At 37.2% G+C, this 16,453-nt stretch overlaps 3 protein-coding genes across 4 annotated transcripts; 2 read left to right on the top strand and 1 right to left on the bottom strand.

Moving 5' to 3' along the window:
• Positions 1–411: 411 nt before the first annotated feature.
• Positions 412–4,441, bottom strand: LOC111782099 (chaperone protein dnaJ 72). 2 transcript variants are annotated; one of them, XR_002813058.1, is made up of 4 exons: positions 3,797–4,441; positions 2,562–2,631; positions 782–978; positions 412–675 (listed from the first exon to the last, which is right to left on the bottom strand). XR_002813058.1 is itself a non-coding variant. In XM_023662893.1 (3 exons), the coding sequence occupies exons 1-3, from the start codon at positions 4,228–4,230 to the stop codon at positions 919–921; spliced, it is 564 nt and encodes a 187-aa protein (XP_023518661.1). In that variant the 5' UTR covers positions 4,231–4,441; the 3' UTR covers positions 412–918. The 2 variants fall into 2 exon arrangements, 1 of the variants encoding a protein (XP_023518661.1); XM_023662893.1 differs by having other exon boundaries at positions 412–978.
• A 3,410-nt stretch (positions 4,442–7,851) lies between these two features.
• LOC111781008 (protein QUIRKY) lies at positions 7,852–11,037 on the top strand. The gene has a single exon (XM_023661403.1). It carries the CDS (start codon positions 7,964–7,966, stop codon positions 10,949–10,951), a length of 2,988 nt encoding a protein of 995 aa, XP_023517171.1. The 5' UTR covers positions 7,852–7,963; the 3' UTR covers positions 10,952–11,037.
• A 3,879-nt stretch (positions 11,038–14,916) lies between these two features.
• Positions 14,917–16,440, top strand: LOC111781618 (protein PNS1-like; the record flags this gene model as incomplete). Its single annotated transcript, XM_023662308.1, has 2 exons — positions 14,917–15,969; positions 16,090–16,440. Coding segments are annotated over 2 exons (1,191 nt in total), but the record flags the coding sequence as incomplete, so codon positions are not given.
• Positions 16,441–16,453: the final 13 nt, after the last annotated feature.

Below are 16,453 nucleotides of genomic sequence, written 5' to 3'. Positions count from 1 at the left end.
ATTTTTTACTCAAATACTTTTTTTTGTTTTTAGAATTTGACTAATAAAAACCAAATCAAATATTTCTCAGAAAAGATAGAAACTCGTTTTTGAAAAATGATTAAATAAACAAAAATTTCAACAAAAAAAAAAAAAAAAAATTCAATATTTGCAATCTTTTAAAAAATAGAAAAACACAAGGCTAAATGAAATATCTCATAAACCCATTTTTTTTTCAAAGTATAGTTTGATTAAAAGAATTAATACATGAAGAGAAAATTGGAATAATTTTTTAAAGAAAAAGAATAGAGACAATGGAAAATGACAGACAATAGTAGTCCCAAACAGCCATTCAACCTTACTTTTAACACACAAATCCGACAGAAATATCATTCTGCTTCTCCTCCCTATCCCCGGATCGAAAAAAAGACGTTATCCAAACACATTTCAAGTAACTGTAGTAAAACTTCATACGTTAGATCCTTTGGCTTTTCCGGCCATACAAACATATTTAAATAATTGTCGTTTTGTAAGACCCTAATGAGCGCACAATTTTTATTTTTCTTCTACACGAATACAACCCCTACCCTGCAATACATTATTTTTAGTTCAACAAAAATCTATAACATCCTAATTGATACCTTATCCACTAGAGTATGCTCGAATTCATGGCGAAATTTGTCACACCAGACAACACTGCGCCACATGAAAATGCAGATAACACTTAGAAAAGTTTCATAAAATCTATATATCTATAATGACATGAAGCAGGAGGGGTTAAGAAAAAGATTAGTATATGTACATTTCATGCAGCTCTCCGATTCTTTGTACAGTCCAGTCAGTTTCAACTTCACTTACGTTGAGAAATGTGATCCCCACAGTCAGAAGACATGAAAACGCCATCCGGTGGTAGGGAAATGACTTTCGAATGCAAGCCCTTTAAGCATCTTCTTGTGTTTTGGCTTTATTGATTGATTCCATGGCTTCTTCAAACGATTTCTGTAAGGAAAACAAACATTTCCAGTCACAGAAAGCATTCAATAAACACAAACATTGCTTGAATAGTTTGCAACAGTTAGTCGTTAGTCGTTAGGTAACAGCACAAGTCCACAGCTATCAGATATTGTTCTCTTTGGACTTTCCCTTTCGGACTTCCTCTCAAGGTTTTTAAAACGCGGCTGCTAGGAAGAGATTTCCACAGCCTTATAAAGAATGCTTCGTTCTCCTCCCCAACCGACGTGGGATCTCTGTCATAGTTTGTAAAATCTATAAATAATATACTTTGTTTTAAAAGTAACTTTAAATGCCTATATGGTTTAAGAATCTACTAATAACATATTTGTGCTTATTCTATTTTGGTTTATAAGCTTTTAAACATTATGTTTTACTCCACGAACCATTCGGACAATGGCACATTTTTTATTATCTCATCAACATGTGTCTACATGGACAATTGGTCAAGTGTCTAAGTTTCCAAATGAATTAAGTTTCTTGTCAAAGGATCAAAAGTTCAATGACGAGGCTAGTTTTTTATGCAAGGTCTAGAGAATAAAACATAATATTTGAAAACGCAAAGGCCAAGACAAGCATGAAAATTCAGGGACCAAAGTCGTAACTATGCTCAAAACTATTAATAAGAACATACAAGTATGATTCCAGTTTTTTATGCAAGGTTTAGAGAATAAAACATAATATTTGAAAGCGTAAAGGCCAAGACAAGTATGAAAATTCAGGGACCAAAGTCGTAACTATGCTCAAAACTATTAATAAGAACATACAAGTATGATTGAATTACGATTCAAGTTTTTTATGCAAGGTTTAGAGAATAAAACATAATATTTGAAAGCGTAAAGGCCAAGACAAGTATGAAAATTCAGGGACCAAAGTCGTAACTATGCTCAAAACTATTAATAAGAACATACAAGTATGATTGAATTACGATTCAAGTTTTTTATGCAAGGTTTAGAGAATAAAACATAATATTTGAAAACGCAAAGGCCAAGACAAGTATGAAAATTCAGGGACCAAAGTCGTAACTATGCTCAAAACTATTAATAAGAACATACAAGTATGATTCCAGTTTTTTATGCAAGGTTTAGAGAATAAAACATAATATTTGAAAGCGTAAAGGCCAAGACAAGTATGAAAATTCAGGGACCAAAGTCGTAACTATGCTCAAAACTATTAATAAGAACATACAAGTATGATTGAATTACGATTCAAGTTTTTTATGCAAGGTTTAGAGAATAAAACATAATATTTGAAAACGCAAAGGCCAAGACAAGTATGAAAATTCAGGGACCAAAGTCGCAACTATGCTCAAAACTTAGTAAGCATACATGTATGATTTGAGTTTTTTATGCAAGGTTTAGAGAATAAAACATAATATTTGAAAACGTAAAGGCCAAGACAAGTATGAAAGTTCAGGGACCAAAGTCGTAAATCAAAACTATTAATAAGAACATTCAAGTATGATTCTCAAAATCTGCAAAAGAGCAGGATATTTCATCACTGGAAATGTGCCATTTTGCTAGGGGTAAACTGGGAGCAAGGGGTGGGGAAGAGAACAAAGAACTACATACCCCAGAATTGTGCATCTTCCACAAGGCCTCCCCACTTGTGTCAATTGCAAACATGCCACCAACTAAAACACTGCACAAAAATGTAACAATTCCCAGTCAAAGAGCACAGGCTCAATAAACTCAGACATTGTAAACATAGAAAGAGAATAATTGGAGTTGAAGAAGGCTCCAAGATAAACTCAAACTCATAAATTATTCTCAATTTTACATATAATAACCAAATCATACGGCAGAGTTCACATTCACAGCTCGACTATGAAACCAACGTCCATGTCTAATGCAAGAAAATAAAATAGTATAAGCTCCGTTTGAAAACTATATTTATCTTTGGTTTTGAAAATTAAGCTTATAAACACTACTTTCACTTTCTTTCTTTAATTATCTACTTTTTACATATACCAAAAATCAAGCCAAATTTTGAAAGCTAAAAATGTAATTTTTGAAACATTCGGTCACGGTTCAAGAATCGTCCAATTTTTTGGTTCCTCTGGTTTGTTTGGTTTTCAGTCCCTTTCCTCTCTAGTGAGCATCCAGCCTTTTGTCCATTCTCAAATTTCTACTTGGGGCAACTTTCAAATTCAATTGTTTCAGGGGAAAAAAGCAGATTCATACGACAGTAAGAACTGGTTTGTCGACCTTATCCAGGAAACAAAAACCCTCCCCACAAATCAAATGTTCCAAGAAATTCTTGCTACTATTGAACCAAGGGGATTAGCTAAGAATATTCACATGTTGTCCATCAAATACACACTATTCTGTGTATAATTTAGTTAAGGTATCGACTATTTAGAAGGAGTTTAGATCTCTGGAAGGGTAAAAATGATACAAAAATTCAAAAAACGTTTAAAAGAATTAATAGTTTTACATGAAGTATTGCAGTATCATCATCGAGCAAATTCACATACTAAATTATAACGAACACTGAAGCTTAAGTGGAGAATCGGGGAATAAATTTTGGGATGAAAACCGCGAAGATGGAGAAGCACAAGGAAACAAACCAAAAGCTTGAATTGAAAAACTGAAGAAACACATATTCACACGTGAAAACAGAACTTGGAGAACAGGAACAACGGTGACAAATATATCCAATCAACAAATTGGAAAAACGGATGCAAAATCAAGATTCAGGATTGCAGAGGAGCATTTCTCTAGTTTGTAAGCGTCGAAGCAAGTTGCTATCAGAATTCAAAACATAACTCATATTGGAAGAAAATATTAGGGTAACGAATGAATACCCGGCGAAAGCCAAATTGAGAAGAAACGCACGCGTGGTGAGAAACCGGAGCAGCATATGAAAATTCGTGAACAAGCCATCGACATTAGAACCAGAGCGAGCGGCAAATCCAGAGGAAGAACCATATCCATATCGAGGTCCACTCGCATTAGCATAGGAATTATATGACGAGTAATAATGTTGTTTAACAGATGGACCAGAAGCACAACGAGATCGAATATTATAATCAGCACGCTTACAATCATCGCCAAGAATCTCATACGCTTCCGAAACCTGTTTGAATCTCAAAGTAGCGGAGTCCCTAACGGCCTTCGGCGATTGGGAGTGCTTATCAGGGTGAAATTCCTTCGCCAGCTTCCTGAATGCCTCCTTGACTTCTTCCTTCGTCGCGCTTCTGTTCAAGCCCAGTACCTTGTAGTGATCGCGAACATCCATGGCCGATTATTCTCTCCGATCACAATTACAGCGGCGGGAGATGAATCCTTCGCGAAATGGAGTTGACGACGATGGGAATCTCTTCTTCTTCAGGAAATTCTGGAGTCGAGGAGCTTCCATGGAATGGAATCGAAACTCTGGCTTCTGGGAAGAAAGTTAGGTTCGCGGCAAAAAGGACATCGTGGCGGTGCCATGGCCACTTCTCTTAGACCTTGTTATAGGCTCAGTCTAATAAAATTAATTTTTTTTTTATATTATTATAAAAAAAATCATATTTATCTGCCATACATGTTATATTAATAATATTTATAATATCGACTATAGATATTAAATATTATTTATTTTCGTAATAATAAATACAATTGAATTGGATTGTAACCTTATTCTCAAGTTAGACAGGTTGACCCGACCAAAAAAATATCGACCCAAATTTTTAGTTTTTGAAACATTCGGTTCGATTGTTGGATTAATCTTTTTTTTTCTAATTACATTTTAAAAAAATTATATTTATTCATAATACATGTTACATTCATAATTATTATTAACCTCTGTTACATGTCAAACATTATTAATATTCATAATAATTGATAGAGTTCGGTTGGATTGCAACCTTATTTTTGGGTTAGTTGGGTTGACTCGACTAAAAAATGTCAACCCGTAAACCGACTTGAATTTTTCAAAAAATTCAAACCGAATCTAAAAGAAAATTTAACTCAATTCAATCTTTATAGTGTTTGAGTTGGATAGTTCGAATTTATCCGATACTTTGATCATATGAACTTCCCTACTTTTCTACGGAAGTATGTTGAGCGACATTCTTAGCTCGAGTGAAAAACCACCGGCAACATTCTTTGTTAGGTCATGAGCTGATATGACCTAACTCCTGTGAGTGGTTTACATTTTTAGTTTCTTTTAGCTTAACGGGTCGGGTTCAAATTAAATAGTTCAAACAAACTTATTGCTATCATTTCATATACATGTCGGCAGTGACCTTATGATTGTTAGTGCACAACTCAAGTAGAATCTGGTATATATAAGAAGTGATCTTATATGTACGTGCATCCAGTGCCGGGCATGAATCTAGTATAGAATCACATCATATATACACAAGTAATGACCTTATATGCTTAGAATTAACTTTCTCCCCCTTTTTTTCGGTCTAATATTTGTTCTCAAAAGTCTGATGAACTGGGTTGGAAAGATGTGGTTCCTCAAGGAAGTCTTGGGCTCTTTCAGTTGGAAATAAAATAATTAATCAGACAATGGAATTGTGAGACTTCGTAGTTCCAACCTAGATAAAACATTTTTATGCACCGTCTGCATCAATTGGCTCGCACAAAAACTCCTAAATCAATCCCGAGACTTTTCTTCCACATCTCCTATAATCGAAACTTGTTCAAACATTACTCGTAGAGAATTACCAAAATTAAAATTCTATTTCTTCTTAAGAAGAAAATTAAGTCATTCCTTGAGAGCCGCTTTACCGATTAGGTTACTTCAGCAGCTACGTGATGATTCGTCGTTCGTGGTAGGCATAGGAGTCGGACAAAGCGCCCAGTAAGCCACCAACTCGGCCTAGAGCTCGACCTTTACCTTTTGAGGTGGACTCTACCAACGTCTCTAGCCCTTTTCTAAAAATAAAATAAAAAAATGTAAAATATTAATGATTTACGAGAAATGTATTTTAATTTTCTTTCAAAATTATTTATTTAAAAATGTAAGGATATGATTGAAAATCTAAATTTCAAGAAGAGTAATGTTGACAGCAAGAAAGACAAGAATAGGCACAGTCATGGCACGTGCGATCAACAAAAAAAGAGAAGGCACGTGAGAGACAGAGTGACACGTGGTGCACTAATGTTAAGGAAAGTAATTAGGTCCCAACGTTCATGTGGGGGCGCTGACTCAGACCGAACAGTGCAACGTTCATTTTGGCAGAAAAAGAAAACATCCCAACACTTCACAAACAACCACAAAAAAAACAAACCACTTACCTTTTTTTTTATAATAATCCGTCCATTTCTCTCTCCCTCTCTCACTAAAAATAAATAAAATAAAATAAGAGTCAGTCAAGTCAACTCGAGTATAGTTTAGAACCGAACCCTTTCGCCGCTTTTAGGTGTATGTAAGTTGGTTCCTCCATAAGTTGCGAGGCAGTACGAACCCTCTTTATGAGGGGAACAAGGAGGAGTCCGCTGTATTTAACCTTAACTATCAACTCATGGCTCCCGCCTTAGTAAATTAACGACTTTCTTATAATCATCCATCAACTGGCTCAGATTTCTGAGATGCTGGCACAATTGACTTGGAGGGTCCGTGCCCTTGAGGGTAGACATGGAAGAGCCCTGGTTTTAAACTACTCATCTTTTGAAAAGACATTACAACTAAGCACTTAACCCTCGTTGAATCATTCATTGTTCCGTCTAGGAGCTTAACCCTAATGAAAGAAAAATGCTAAAACACGAACCCTTATCATATTTAGGGACTAGATCATATTACCCATCGGTCCGAATAAACTAAAAATTTACGGTTGTACTAACGAAAGAAAAAAATAAAAAATTATAGGAATTAAATTAAAACTTTTAAAGTGTTTTAATTGTTTTTAATTATTATTTTAATGTAAAAAATCATCTGACAAAATCTTCGTGTAGGCTAAATAAAAAAAAAAAAATCAAATTAAATTAAATATTAAGATAAAACCAAAAAAAAAAAAAAAAAAAAAAAAAAANAAAAAAAAAAAAAAAAAAAAAGATTCCCTTTTCGAGTGGTGTAAATGCAATGTGTATGATTCTGTTTGCAGAGTTGGTTTTAACTTTTTAACTCACTTTTATATTTATTTATTAATTTAATTTATTTTATTTTATTTAAATACGTTTAAATTTAGACCGGCAACAAGGAAGTCAGAGCCATAGAGACGTTGGACCAACAAACTTTTAATTATTAATTTACCTTCCTCTTATTTTACTATTTTTTTTTAATTATATTTATTTTCTCATTATATAATACTCAAATATTTTTCATATTTGTAATAAGGGTAACGTTGGATTGTGAACTCTATTTTTTTTATTGGTCGAGTTAACCCGATAAAAAAGTTTCAATCTGTAAACCGAACCGAATTTCAGTTTAAAACAATTCAACCTAACCCAAATCGAAAAAAAAAATTACAGCCCAATCTAACCCATATTGCTAAGGGTTAGAGTAGTCTAAATTGTTCGATACCTATGTTAATTTCATATAATTTTAAATATTAAGATTAGTCTATTAAAATTAATTTTTTTTTAAATAATGAGGATTAAATTGTAATTTATAATCAAAATTTTATTTTTATCCGTTGGATTAAAATACACGAAAAAAGAGATTAAAATGGAAATTTTAACCGTGATCATAAATGCGAAGTCCAGTCAAAAAGTCGCATAATGAGCGTGGAAGGAAAATTGGTACGATCCCCGTTGTAACGATTCATTGTGTGGACTCCACAATCTTCATGCTCTTCCACGTGGCAAATTGTCTTACGTGTCACTCATGACGTGGCCCCAGGCGCCCTCTCAACTTCCCCCCTTCTTTTAAAAACCCTTGAGAGGGGGCTTTACTCTTTCATTTTCCATTTTGCAAAGCCACTGGGGGATTGAAGAAAAAAAATAGTGAGAGAATCTCTACCAAAATTTCATTGATCTCTCTAAATTTCTTTCTCTGTTCTTGAATCGAGAAGTTTCAGATCCGTTTGAGGTTAAAAATGGCGGAGAATTGCGTTCGAAAGCTCTTCGTCGAGATCTGTAACGCCAAGAACTTGATGCCGAAAGACGGTCAAGGAACGGCTAGTGCTTACGCGATTGTGGATTTCGACGGGCAGCGGAGGCGGACGAAGACTAAATTCCGAGATCTGAATCCACAGTGGGACGAGAAGCATGAGTTTCTTGTTCACGATACGGAGACTATGGAGTCGGAGATTTTGGAGGTCAATTTGTACAACGATAAGAAGATGGGGAAGAGAAGCACGTTTCTCGGTAAGGTTAAACTCGCCGGAAGTACTTTTGCGAAATCTGGATCTGAAACGCTTGTTTATTATCCTTTAGAGAAACGTAGCGTGTTCTCTCAGATCAAGGGAGAGTTAGGGCTAAAAATTTATTATATCGATGAAGATCCACCTGCTGGTGGTGTTTCTGAATCTGATCAGAAACCGGAGACTGTTACTCCAGTAGCCGAGGAGAAGCCACCGGAGAATCAGGAGGGAAAAGTAGCGGAAGTCAAGGAGGAGGAGAAGAAAGAAGAAGAGAAGCCGAAGGAAGAACCAAAAGCAGAGGAGAAGTCTAGTGAAAATCCGCCGGAAAATTCGAAACCAGAGGAATCCCCTGCTGTTGAACCAGAGAAGCCTGCAGAAGTGGAGAATCCGCCGATTGCACATACGGAAAAGCCAATGAAGATGCAGAAGGCGAAATCGGAAGCGGAAAAAAGAGGCGATCTAAGCGTAAACGGTCTCGAACTTCGCTCTCTGTCGAATGATCGAAGCCGCAGCGCGTACGATCTTGTCGATCGAATGCCGTTCCTCTACGTACGCGTCGTTAAAGCAAAACGTGAATCTTCAGAAGGTGGATCCTCCATTTACGCAAAGCTTGTGATCGGAACTCACAGTATCAAAACGAAGAGCCAGAGCGAGAAAGATTGGGATCAAGTGTTCGCATTCGACAAAGAAGGATTGAACTCAACGTCTCTGGAAGTTTCCGTTTGGGCGGAGGAGAAGAAAGAGAACGAAGATCATTTAACGGAAAATTGTTTGGGAACGGTGTCGTTTGATCTGCAAGAGGTTCCGAAAAGAGTCCCACCGGACAGTCCTCTGGCTCCGCAGTGGTACTCTCTCGAATCGGAAAAGTCACCGGGAAATGACGTCATGCTCGCCGTTTGGTTGGGGACTCAGGCCGACGAGGCGTTTCAAGAAGCTTGGCAGTCGGACTCCGGGGGGTTGATTCCGGAGACCCGAGCCAAAGTGTACCTCTCTCCGAAGCTGTGGTACTTGAGACTAACGGTCATCCAAACCCAGGATTTGCAGTTTGCTTCGAAGTCCGAGCCTAAGACTAGGAACCTCGAGCTTTATGTCAAAGGCCAGCTTGGGCCACAAGTTTTCAAAACGGGAAGAACCTCAGTCGGCTCGGCTAATCCAACATGGAACGAGGATTTGGTGTTCGTAGCAGCCGAGCCGTTTGAGCCGTTTTTGGTGGTGACCGTAGAAGATCTGACAAACGGACAGTCAGTGGGCCAGGCGAAAATCCAGATGGCAAGCATCGAGAAAAGGACCGACGACTGGACGGACACAAAATCCCGATGGTTCAATCTTGTTGGAGACGAAAACCACCCTTACACCGGGAGAATCCACCTCCGAATCTGCTTAGAAGGCGGATATCACGTGCTTGACGAAGCCGCGCACGTGATCAGCGACGTCAGAGCCGCCGCAAAACAGCTGACGAAACCACCGATCGGACTCCTCGAAGTCGGAATCCGCGGCGCCACAAATCTCCTCCCGGTGAAAACAAAAGACGGTACACGTGGCACTATCGACGCATACGTGGTCGCCAAATACGGCCCGAAGTGGGTCCGAACCCGCACAATCCTCGACCGCTTTAATCCACGCTGGAACGAGCAGTACACGTGGGACGTCTACGACCCTTGCACCGTCCTCACGATCGGCGTCTTCGACAACGGCAGATACAACCGTGAAAACGACGCCGCTTTGAAACAACCCGGAAAAGACTTACGGATCGGTAAGGTCCGAATCCGACTGTCGACACTGGACGCTAATCAGGTGTACTCAACCTCATACTCCCTTACGGTGTTACTCCCGACCGGCGCCAAGAAAATGGGAGACCTCGAAATCTCCGTCCGGTTCACCTGCTCCTCTTGGCTAAGTCTAATCCAGTCCTATTCAACACCAATGCTCCCAAGAATGCACTACATCCGCCCATTGGGTCCGGCCCAACAAGACATCCTCCGCCACACAGCCATGAGAATCGTAACTACCCGGCTTTCCCGGTCCGAACCGGCCATGGGTCAGGAAGTGGTTCAGTACATGCTCGACTCGGACACACACGTGTGGAGCATGCGAAGAAGCAAAGCCAATTGGTTCCGCGTCGTCGGTTGTCTCTCACGCGCCGTCTCTCTAGCCCGCTGGTTCGACGGGATTCGCACGTGGATCCACCCTCCGACCTCCATCCTCGTCCACGTGCTCCTCATCGCCGTCGTCCTATGCCCAAATCTCATCCTCCCCACCATCTTCATGTACGCGTTTCTAATTCTCACGCTCCGTTTCCGTTACCGGCACCGGCATTCCCACAACATGGACCCGAGGTTGTCGTACGTGGACTTCGTGAGCGCCGATGAGCTCGACGAGGAGTTCGATGGGTTCCCCACCACACGATCTGGGGACCAAATTCGGATCAGATACGACAGGCTGAGGGCGCTGGGTGGTAGGGCCCAGGTGCTGCTGGGTGACGTGGCGGCGCAAGGGGAACGATTGGAGGCGCTGTTTAACTGGAGGGACCCGAGAGCCACAGGGATTTTTGTGGTGTTGTGCTTGGCGGCATCGCTGTTGTTCTATGCGGTGCCGTTTAAGGTGTTTTTGTTGGGCTTTGGATTCTATTACCTCCGCCATCCCAGGTTTCGCGACGACATGCCGTCGGTTCCGGCTAACTTTTTCCGACGGCTGCCGTCGCTTTCCGATCAGATTATCTGATGATTTTATTACCTCTTTTTTTGGGGTTAATTATGATTATTATGTATTAGTTACTGGTTTATTAATTATATTAATTAGTTTGTTTACTCAAAATAGTGGTAAATAATTGGCTACAAAAGCCTTCTTAATTATTAATTTGTTTTAAAAATATCACTCATTAATATCTTTAAATTATTTTTAAAATTTTTTAAAAGTAAAAAAAAAAAAAAAAAAAAAAATATATATCTGGTGAGTAAATATTTTAAAAAATACACATTAAAATTTAAAATTAGCATTAACACCTCTACCTTATAAAAAAAATTCATAAAAATTATATATAAACAGAACGCTTATAATCCTTTTCAATTTTTTTTTCTTAGAATTAAAAGAGTATTAAGGTTACTTTTAAATGTTTATAAATTTTTTTGAAACCATAAAAATAATTTTAAATTTTGTAAAAAACTTTAAAATATTTTTTGAAGTTTTAAAACATATTAATAAAACTTTTTTAAAATTACATTTTAAAACTTTTTTTGAAATAAAAGTAGAAATATATTTTTATTGGATTAATAATAATAATAATAATAATAATAATAATAATAATTGTTTATTTATCATGATTTTAAAATGGGGGTGGAGAAGGTTACCGTTGGAAGGTGGCTATCTTTACAGCATTTATGGTATACACCGCCCCGCGCCGACCACGTATGACCGTTGCTGGAAAAAGAAAAGGCCTATTTTCTAAATAATTAATAGACTTCAAAACTTGCTTTTTTTAAAATATTTATTAATTCATATAAAATTAAAATAAAGCTCAATTTCAGATTCTCAAAATTTTAAAAATAAATTCAAATGTTTCCCAAAATAATATAATTTTTTTTTGTGCTAAATGCTTAGTTATTTTGTTTAATTTCAGATTCTCAAAATTTTAATATATTTTTGACAAAAATTTAGTAAAATGGAATTAATGAAAGTTTTATCGATTAAACTTATTATAATATTATTACAAGTTAGAGCCATGAAATAGTATTAGGAATCACGACTCTCTACAATGGTATGATATTTTCTACTTTAATTCAAAGTGACCCGTAACAATTTGTTTTTAACTTTAACTCGACTCGTTAGGGTTCAAGACATCTTCTTTTTAATAACTAAATAATAATCAACCATGTGGGTCCCACTTGCTTTTCTAAGAGATTTAATAATGGGCCCATTTGTGCTTCAAAACTGCAATTCTGGCCCAACTTTCGGAAATCTGAAGTTTAAATGGGCCTCAATTTCCACAAGAAATTGGCTCATTTATGTTACCTCAAGATCTAATTTTTACAAATATAATTTTTTTTAAAAAATAATTTATTTATTTGGTATATTTTCTTACATTTTAGAACGGATTAGAATGGATAATCAATCCAACGAAAAGTTTTAGAACGGATTATTTTGAATCTTGACGATCAAAATCATGTGTAAACAAAACTCGTGATTCGAATCACCGCACAAGAGATTTGATCAACACTACTTAAATGTTTGAAAGTTTAAGAATAGAAAAAATTGCAAAATAAAAAACCTTAGCTCACACCGGACTTAAAAAAAAAAACTCTATTCATCTTGAAGTTATGCGAAAACTAGGATTTTTTTTTCTATACATGCATGTTCACTTAATTGTGACTCTACGTGATTTGGCTCTACCCTAAGCCAAGTCTTAAGCTCGATCTTGTCTCTACAAAAGACCAAGGTCCTTCAAATGCAACGGTGCATCTCATTTTACTGTTTTGATTCTCAATAACACGGGTTACATACTACGTGATGTTATCCCAAGTCCTAGGATGAAGAATTGGACTATTCTTGCCAAATAGCAACTCTTCTCAAAATCTCAAAAGGCCGAGAATCTGTGATTAACCCGAAAACAACCTGATTTCATGGTCAAAATGGATTCTGTGTATCGAAGGGTGGTGAGAGTGAATCTATTTGACTCGGTTCATTGACTCGATCCATTCATCTAACCGTAACTAAAACCACTTCTCATATACAAAATTCATTTCTATCAAATGGTATGCTGATTGTCTAAATACTTCAATAAAATAATAATTTAATGACAAGTCAACTTTCTATTGATCAATTTCAACCAACTATTTTACTTAATTGATAATTGGAAGCACAATAAAAGTAAATTTTAAAAGCTTCAAATTTAATATATTAAAATGATAAATTATTTATTTACATATAAAATAGCAACCAACGAATTGTAAACCATTTCACACAATAAATAAATAAAATATATTATCTATAATTACACGTCATGCATATTTAAAATCAAATTGTTGATTTAATATTGACTAATTCTTCCAATAATAATAAATCTTTGGTTTGGTTTGACTTAATGGATCTCTCTTTAAAAGAATATTTTCCATTTATCCATTTATATAAAGACTCGAGTAAACGACTTTTTAAAACAAAACAATAAATTCGATATTATATGTATTTATTTAATCTCTAAATTAAAAAAAAACGTTTTAAAAAAATTAGAGTATAATTCTATGTAATACCGTCGTTTACACAACCGATAAAATATTAAAGCGACATATTTACAAGTATTTTCGTTGTCTACCATATCACGCTAACTTAGCCAAAATTTAAATGGCAAAAATACTAGGTCAACGTCTGCTTTTTTGCAAAGTCAAAAAAACCAACAAACTCAATATCAGAACCCGCTCATACTTTGATAGCATTGCTACCAACGAGCATGGACAAGTGTCTTTGATATGCGATATCGAACGGAGTCGTATGATTCAGAAGTCTCACGTTACAATTCCCTTCGAGTCTTACATATTCTCCAATTCATTATCTCTTGAACCTCGTAAAGAAGGAATTATCTCATTTAGTTAGGGATTCTTATAAGAAAATCAACTAAAATATAGTAAAATTTGTCCAATAAATTATATAACACAACTGATCTAAAACATATATTTTTTACTAATAGACCCGATACTTGGAACCCAAATTTAACCCGAGAATTCAATCAAAATTTTGAAAGTCAACTTTCAACATTTAAAAAAAAAAAAACTTCCCTTTTGGGAAGAAGGTCTATCATTAATATCTAGGACATGAAAAGGTTGAAACATTTCCAGCTTTATAACATGAGAAAACGCTCAAGGGCAAATCCACCAAACTGACTGCCACGTGGCGTCTGTGGATTTGGCAGTCATAGTTTCTCCCTCACAGCTCTCTAATCTTATCACTTAAGCTACCTCAAATAAACGAACAAGAAAAGGTTTTAGTTATAACTTGTTCAACTTTGAGTTCATTGAAAAGAAGAAGAAAAGACGAACAAAAAGATCACAGAAAGCAGAGTCCCTTTTTCCTTTATGAAGAGAGGTGGATCACAAGAACAGTAACAAAAGGGCAAAGACAAACCAGGAAGATCTCCTGTGCTCCACGTCACCATTACCTCGTGCAGCCACGTCATCACGCCGCATCAGCACGACGTAAACCTACACCATAATTTCCACACAAATACATGAGAATACAATGATTAGCTTAAGAAGAAGTCTTTGAAAGTTTAAATCTCAGAGCATTGAATTTGGTTGAGGTTGAATCTTGAAAGCCAAGAATTTCCAAGAAACTTGCTCCTCAACCAATCCAAATAAAGAACTTCAAGAACATAACAGAACAACTCCCTGCAACGAAATAATGGAAATCAGCACACCACAAAGTGCATTGCAGAACAACTCCCAACAAGTTCAAGAAAGAAGAGTTTCGTCTTCAACTCCCATCAGGGTATTATTATCATTCTTTTCACTATCAAGAAAGCATTTCATTTTCATATTCATGTCAAAATCTATGTAGTATGGAGGTTGACTTACATGTATTTGAATGAATCTTGTTGGCTGTTGCTGCAGATTCAAGAACCGAATCTTTTGATAGAGCCTACGGTGGGATGGAAAATTTTCAGGTGGCTTTCTAGCATAGTTTTCAACGTCCATTTATGCCTGGTTGCTGTGTTGGTGATTGTTTTGACAGTTCGGGGACTTCGGTCGGCTTCTAAAACCCATCATTTTCTCCCAGAGAAGTGGTATCCGCCATTGTTGGCTTCTATTGGGAGCTCTGGAATCATTGCCTTTTCATGGCAGGCCTTCACTGGCTTCTCCCCTTCAATGGCCTTCAAGACAGCCTTATGGTTCAGCCCCGTGCTATTACTCGCTTCTGCCATTTTCTTTGTCATTGTTGGATCTGCTGGTGGTTTAGCAGCAGGAGTGATCCTCGTAGTTTTTTCCCTGTGCCTGTCGGTATATCTCTGTTGGATCAATCGTCGGTTGAACTATGCGATTCAACTTTTATCAGTTTCTACTAAATACCCTCCGTCGCACACTCCAATCTTGGTCATTGGATCGATCGTCATTGGCATTCTTTACGCCTCTTTCTTGGTCATCGGCATTGGTGGAGCAATTGCTGTTAAGTCTGGATTTAGAGCATTGTTCATAGCAGCAATACTGTTGAGCCTAACCTGGACTCTGCAGGTCATTAAGAACATAGTGCAAGTAACAATCTCACGCATAAAGTACTTGAATTTAGCTTGGGGACGCGAAAATAACATACGAGAATCTTTCTACAGCACAGTGAAGCATTTGATTGGAACTATTGCTCTTGGCTCAGCCATCAACCCCCTTATCAGCTTCATTCAGGGATCTGCCCGTGCCATGAGATTGGCAGCAGGAGACCAAGATGAGTTCCTTTTCTCTTGTGCACACTGCTACTCGGCGATCGCTTCAATGCTGAGAAGCCGAGGAAACCGGTGGGGTTTCGTCCATGTTGGTGTCTACAATAAAGGGATAGTGGAGGCTTCATATGATACCTGGGAGGCATTCAAGAGGGCGGATTTGGAAATTGTTATAAACTCCGATCTCACCGTGTCTTTCTGCTTTCTCTGCGGGCTTTCTGGTGGTGCAATCTGCAGCATGATAAGTGGAATCTGGGCACTCGTAATACACAAGAGCTATGCAACAGAATTAGCAATATATGCCTTCCTGATAGGCTATTGTCTGGTAATGAGCTAAGATATTATAGAAAAAAAAAGAACTGTTCTAAACTTTAATTGAAGTTAACGAATACCTGAGAGCAATTTAACTTCTGGATGACAATGTTCATGGCTTCTGTAATTGCAGTGCCGGATAGGAATGGCGTGGCCACAAGCATGTGTTTCTGCCTACTATGTGGCTTATGCAGACAACCCCCAGCATCCTCGGTTCGACTCCACCGTGCCAGAGCAGATTCGAGACCTTCGGCGGAGATTGCAAGGTTAATCAAATCATAAACTTGAAAACAAGTGAAGAAGCAGATTTAGACCATTCCTCAAATCTGGCATCATAAAAATAAATGTCTTCCGAGGAATCTACTGAAACAAAAATGGCAGTTTTGATCTTCTTTTCTTCTCTTTCCCTGCAAATCTTGTATTCTTTCGGATTTTGTTCAAGAGTTCAATAAAAAGTTCAGGGAAGAACTTTTGTTCAGGCACATAATAAAACTCCA

This window comes from Cucurbita pepo, chromosome LG19 (genome assembly GCF_002806865.2).
Source record: "Cucurbita pepo subsp. pepo cultivar mu-cu-16 chromosome LG19, ASM280686v2, whole genome shotgun sequence".
Classification (NCBI taxonomy): Eukaryota; Viridiplantae; Streptophyta; class Magnoliopsida; order Cucurbitales; family Cucurbitaceae; genus Cucurbita; species Cucurbita pepo.
Note: the sequence above shows the minus strand (reverse complement) of the source record. Positions and strands in the feature narration are given on the sequence as shown.

Coding starts and splice junctions, on each gene's coding strand:
- LOC111782099 (XM_023662893.1), bottom strand. CDS start 4,230: ATGGATGTTCGCGATCACTACAAGGTACTGGGCTTGAACAGAAGCGCG. Junction 2,632..3,796: donor CTCAATTTGGCTTTCGCCGG/GTATTCATTCGT, acceptor ATTTTTGTGCAG/TGTTTTAGTTGGTGGCATGT. Junction 979..2,561: donor GGAAGATGCACAATTCTGGG/GTATGTAGTTCT, acceptor TTTTCCTTACAG/AAATCGTTTGAAGAAGCCAT.
- LOC111781008 (XM_023661403.1), top strand. CDS start 7,964: ATGGCGGAGAATTGCGTTCGAAAGCTCTTCGTCGAGATCTGTAACGCC.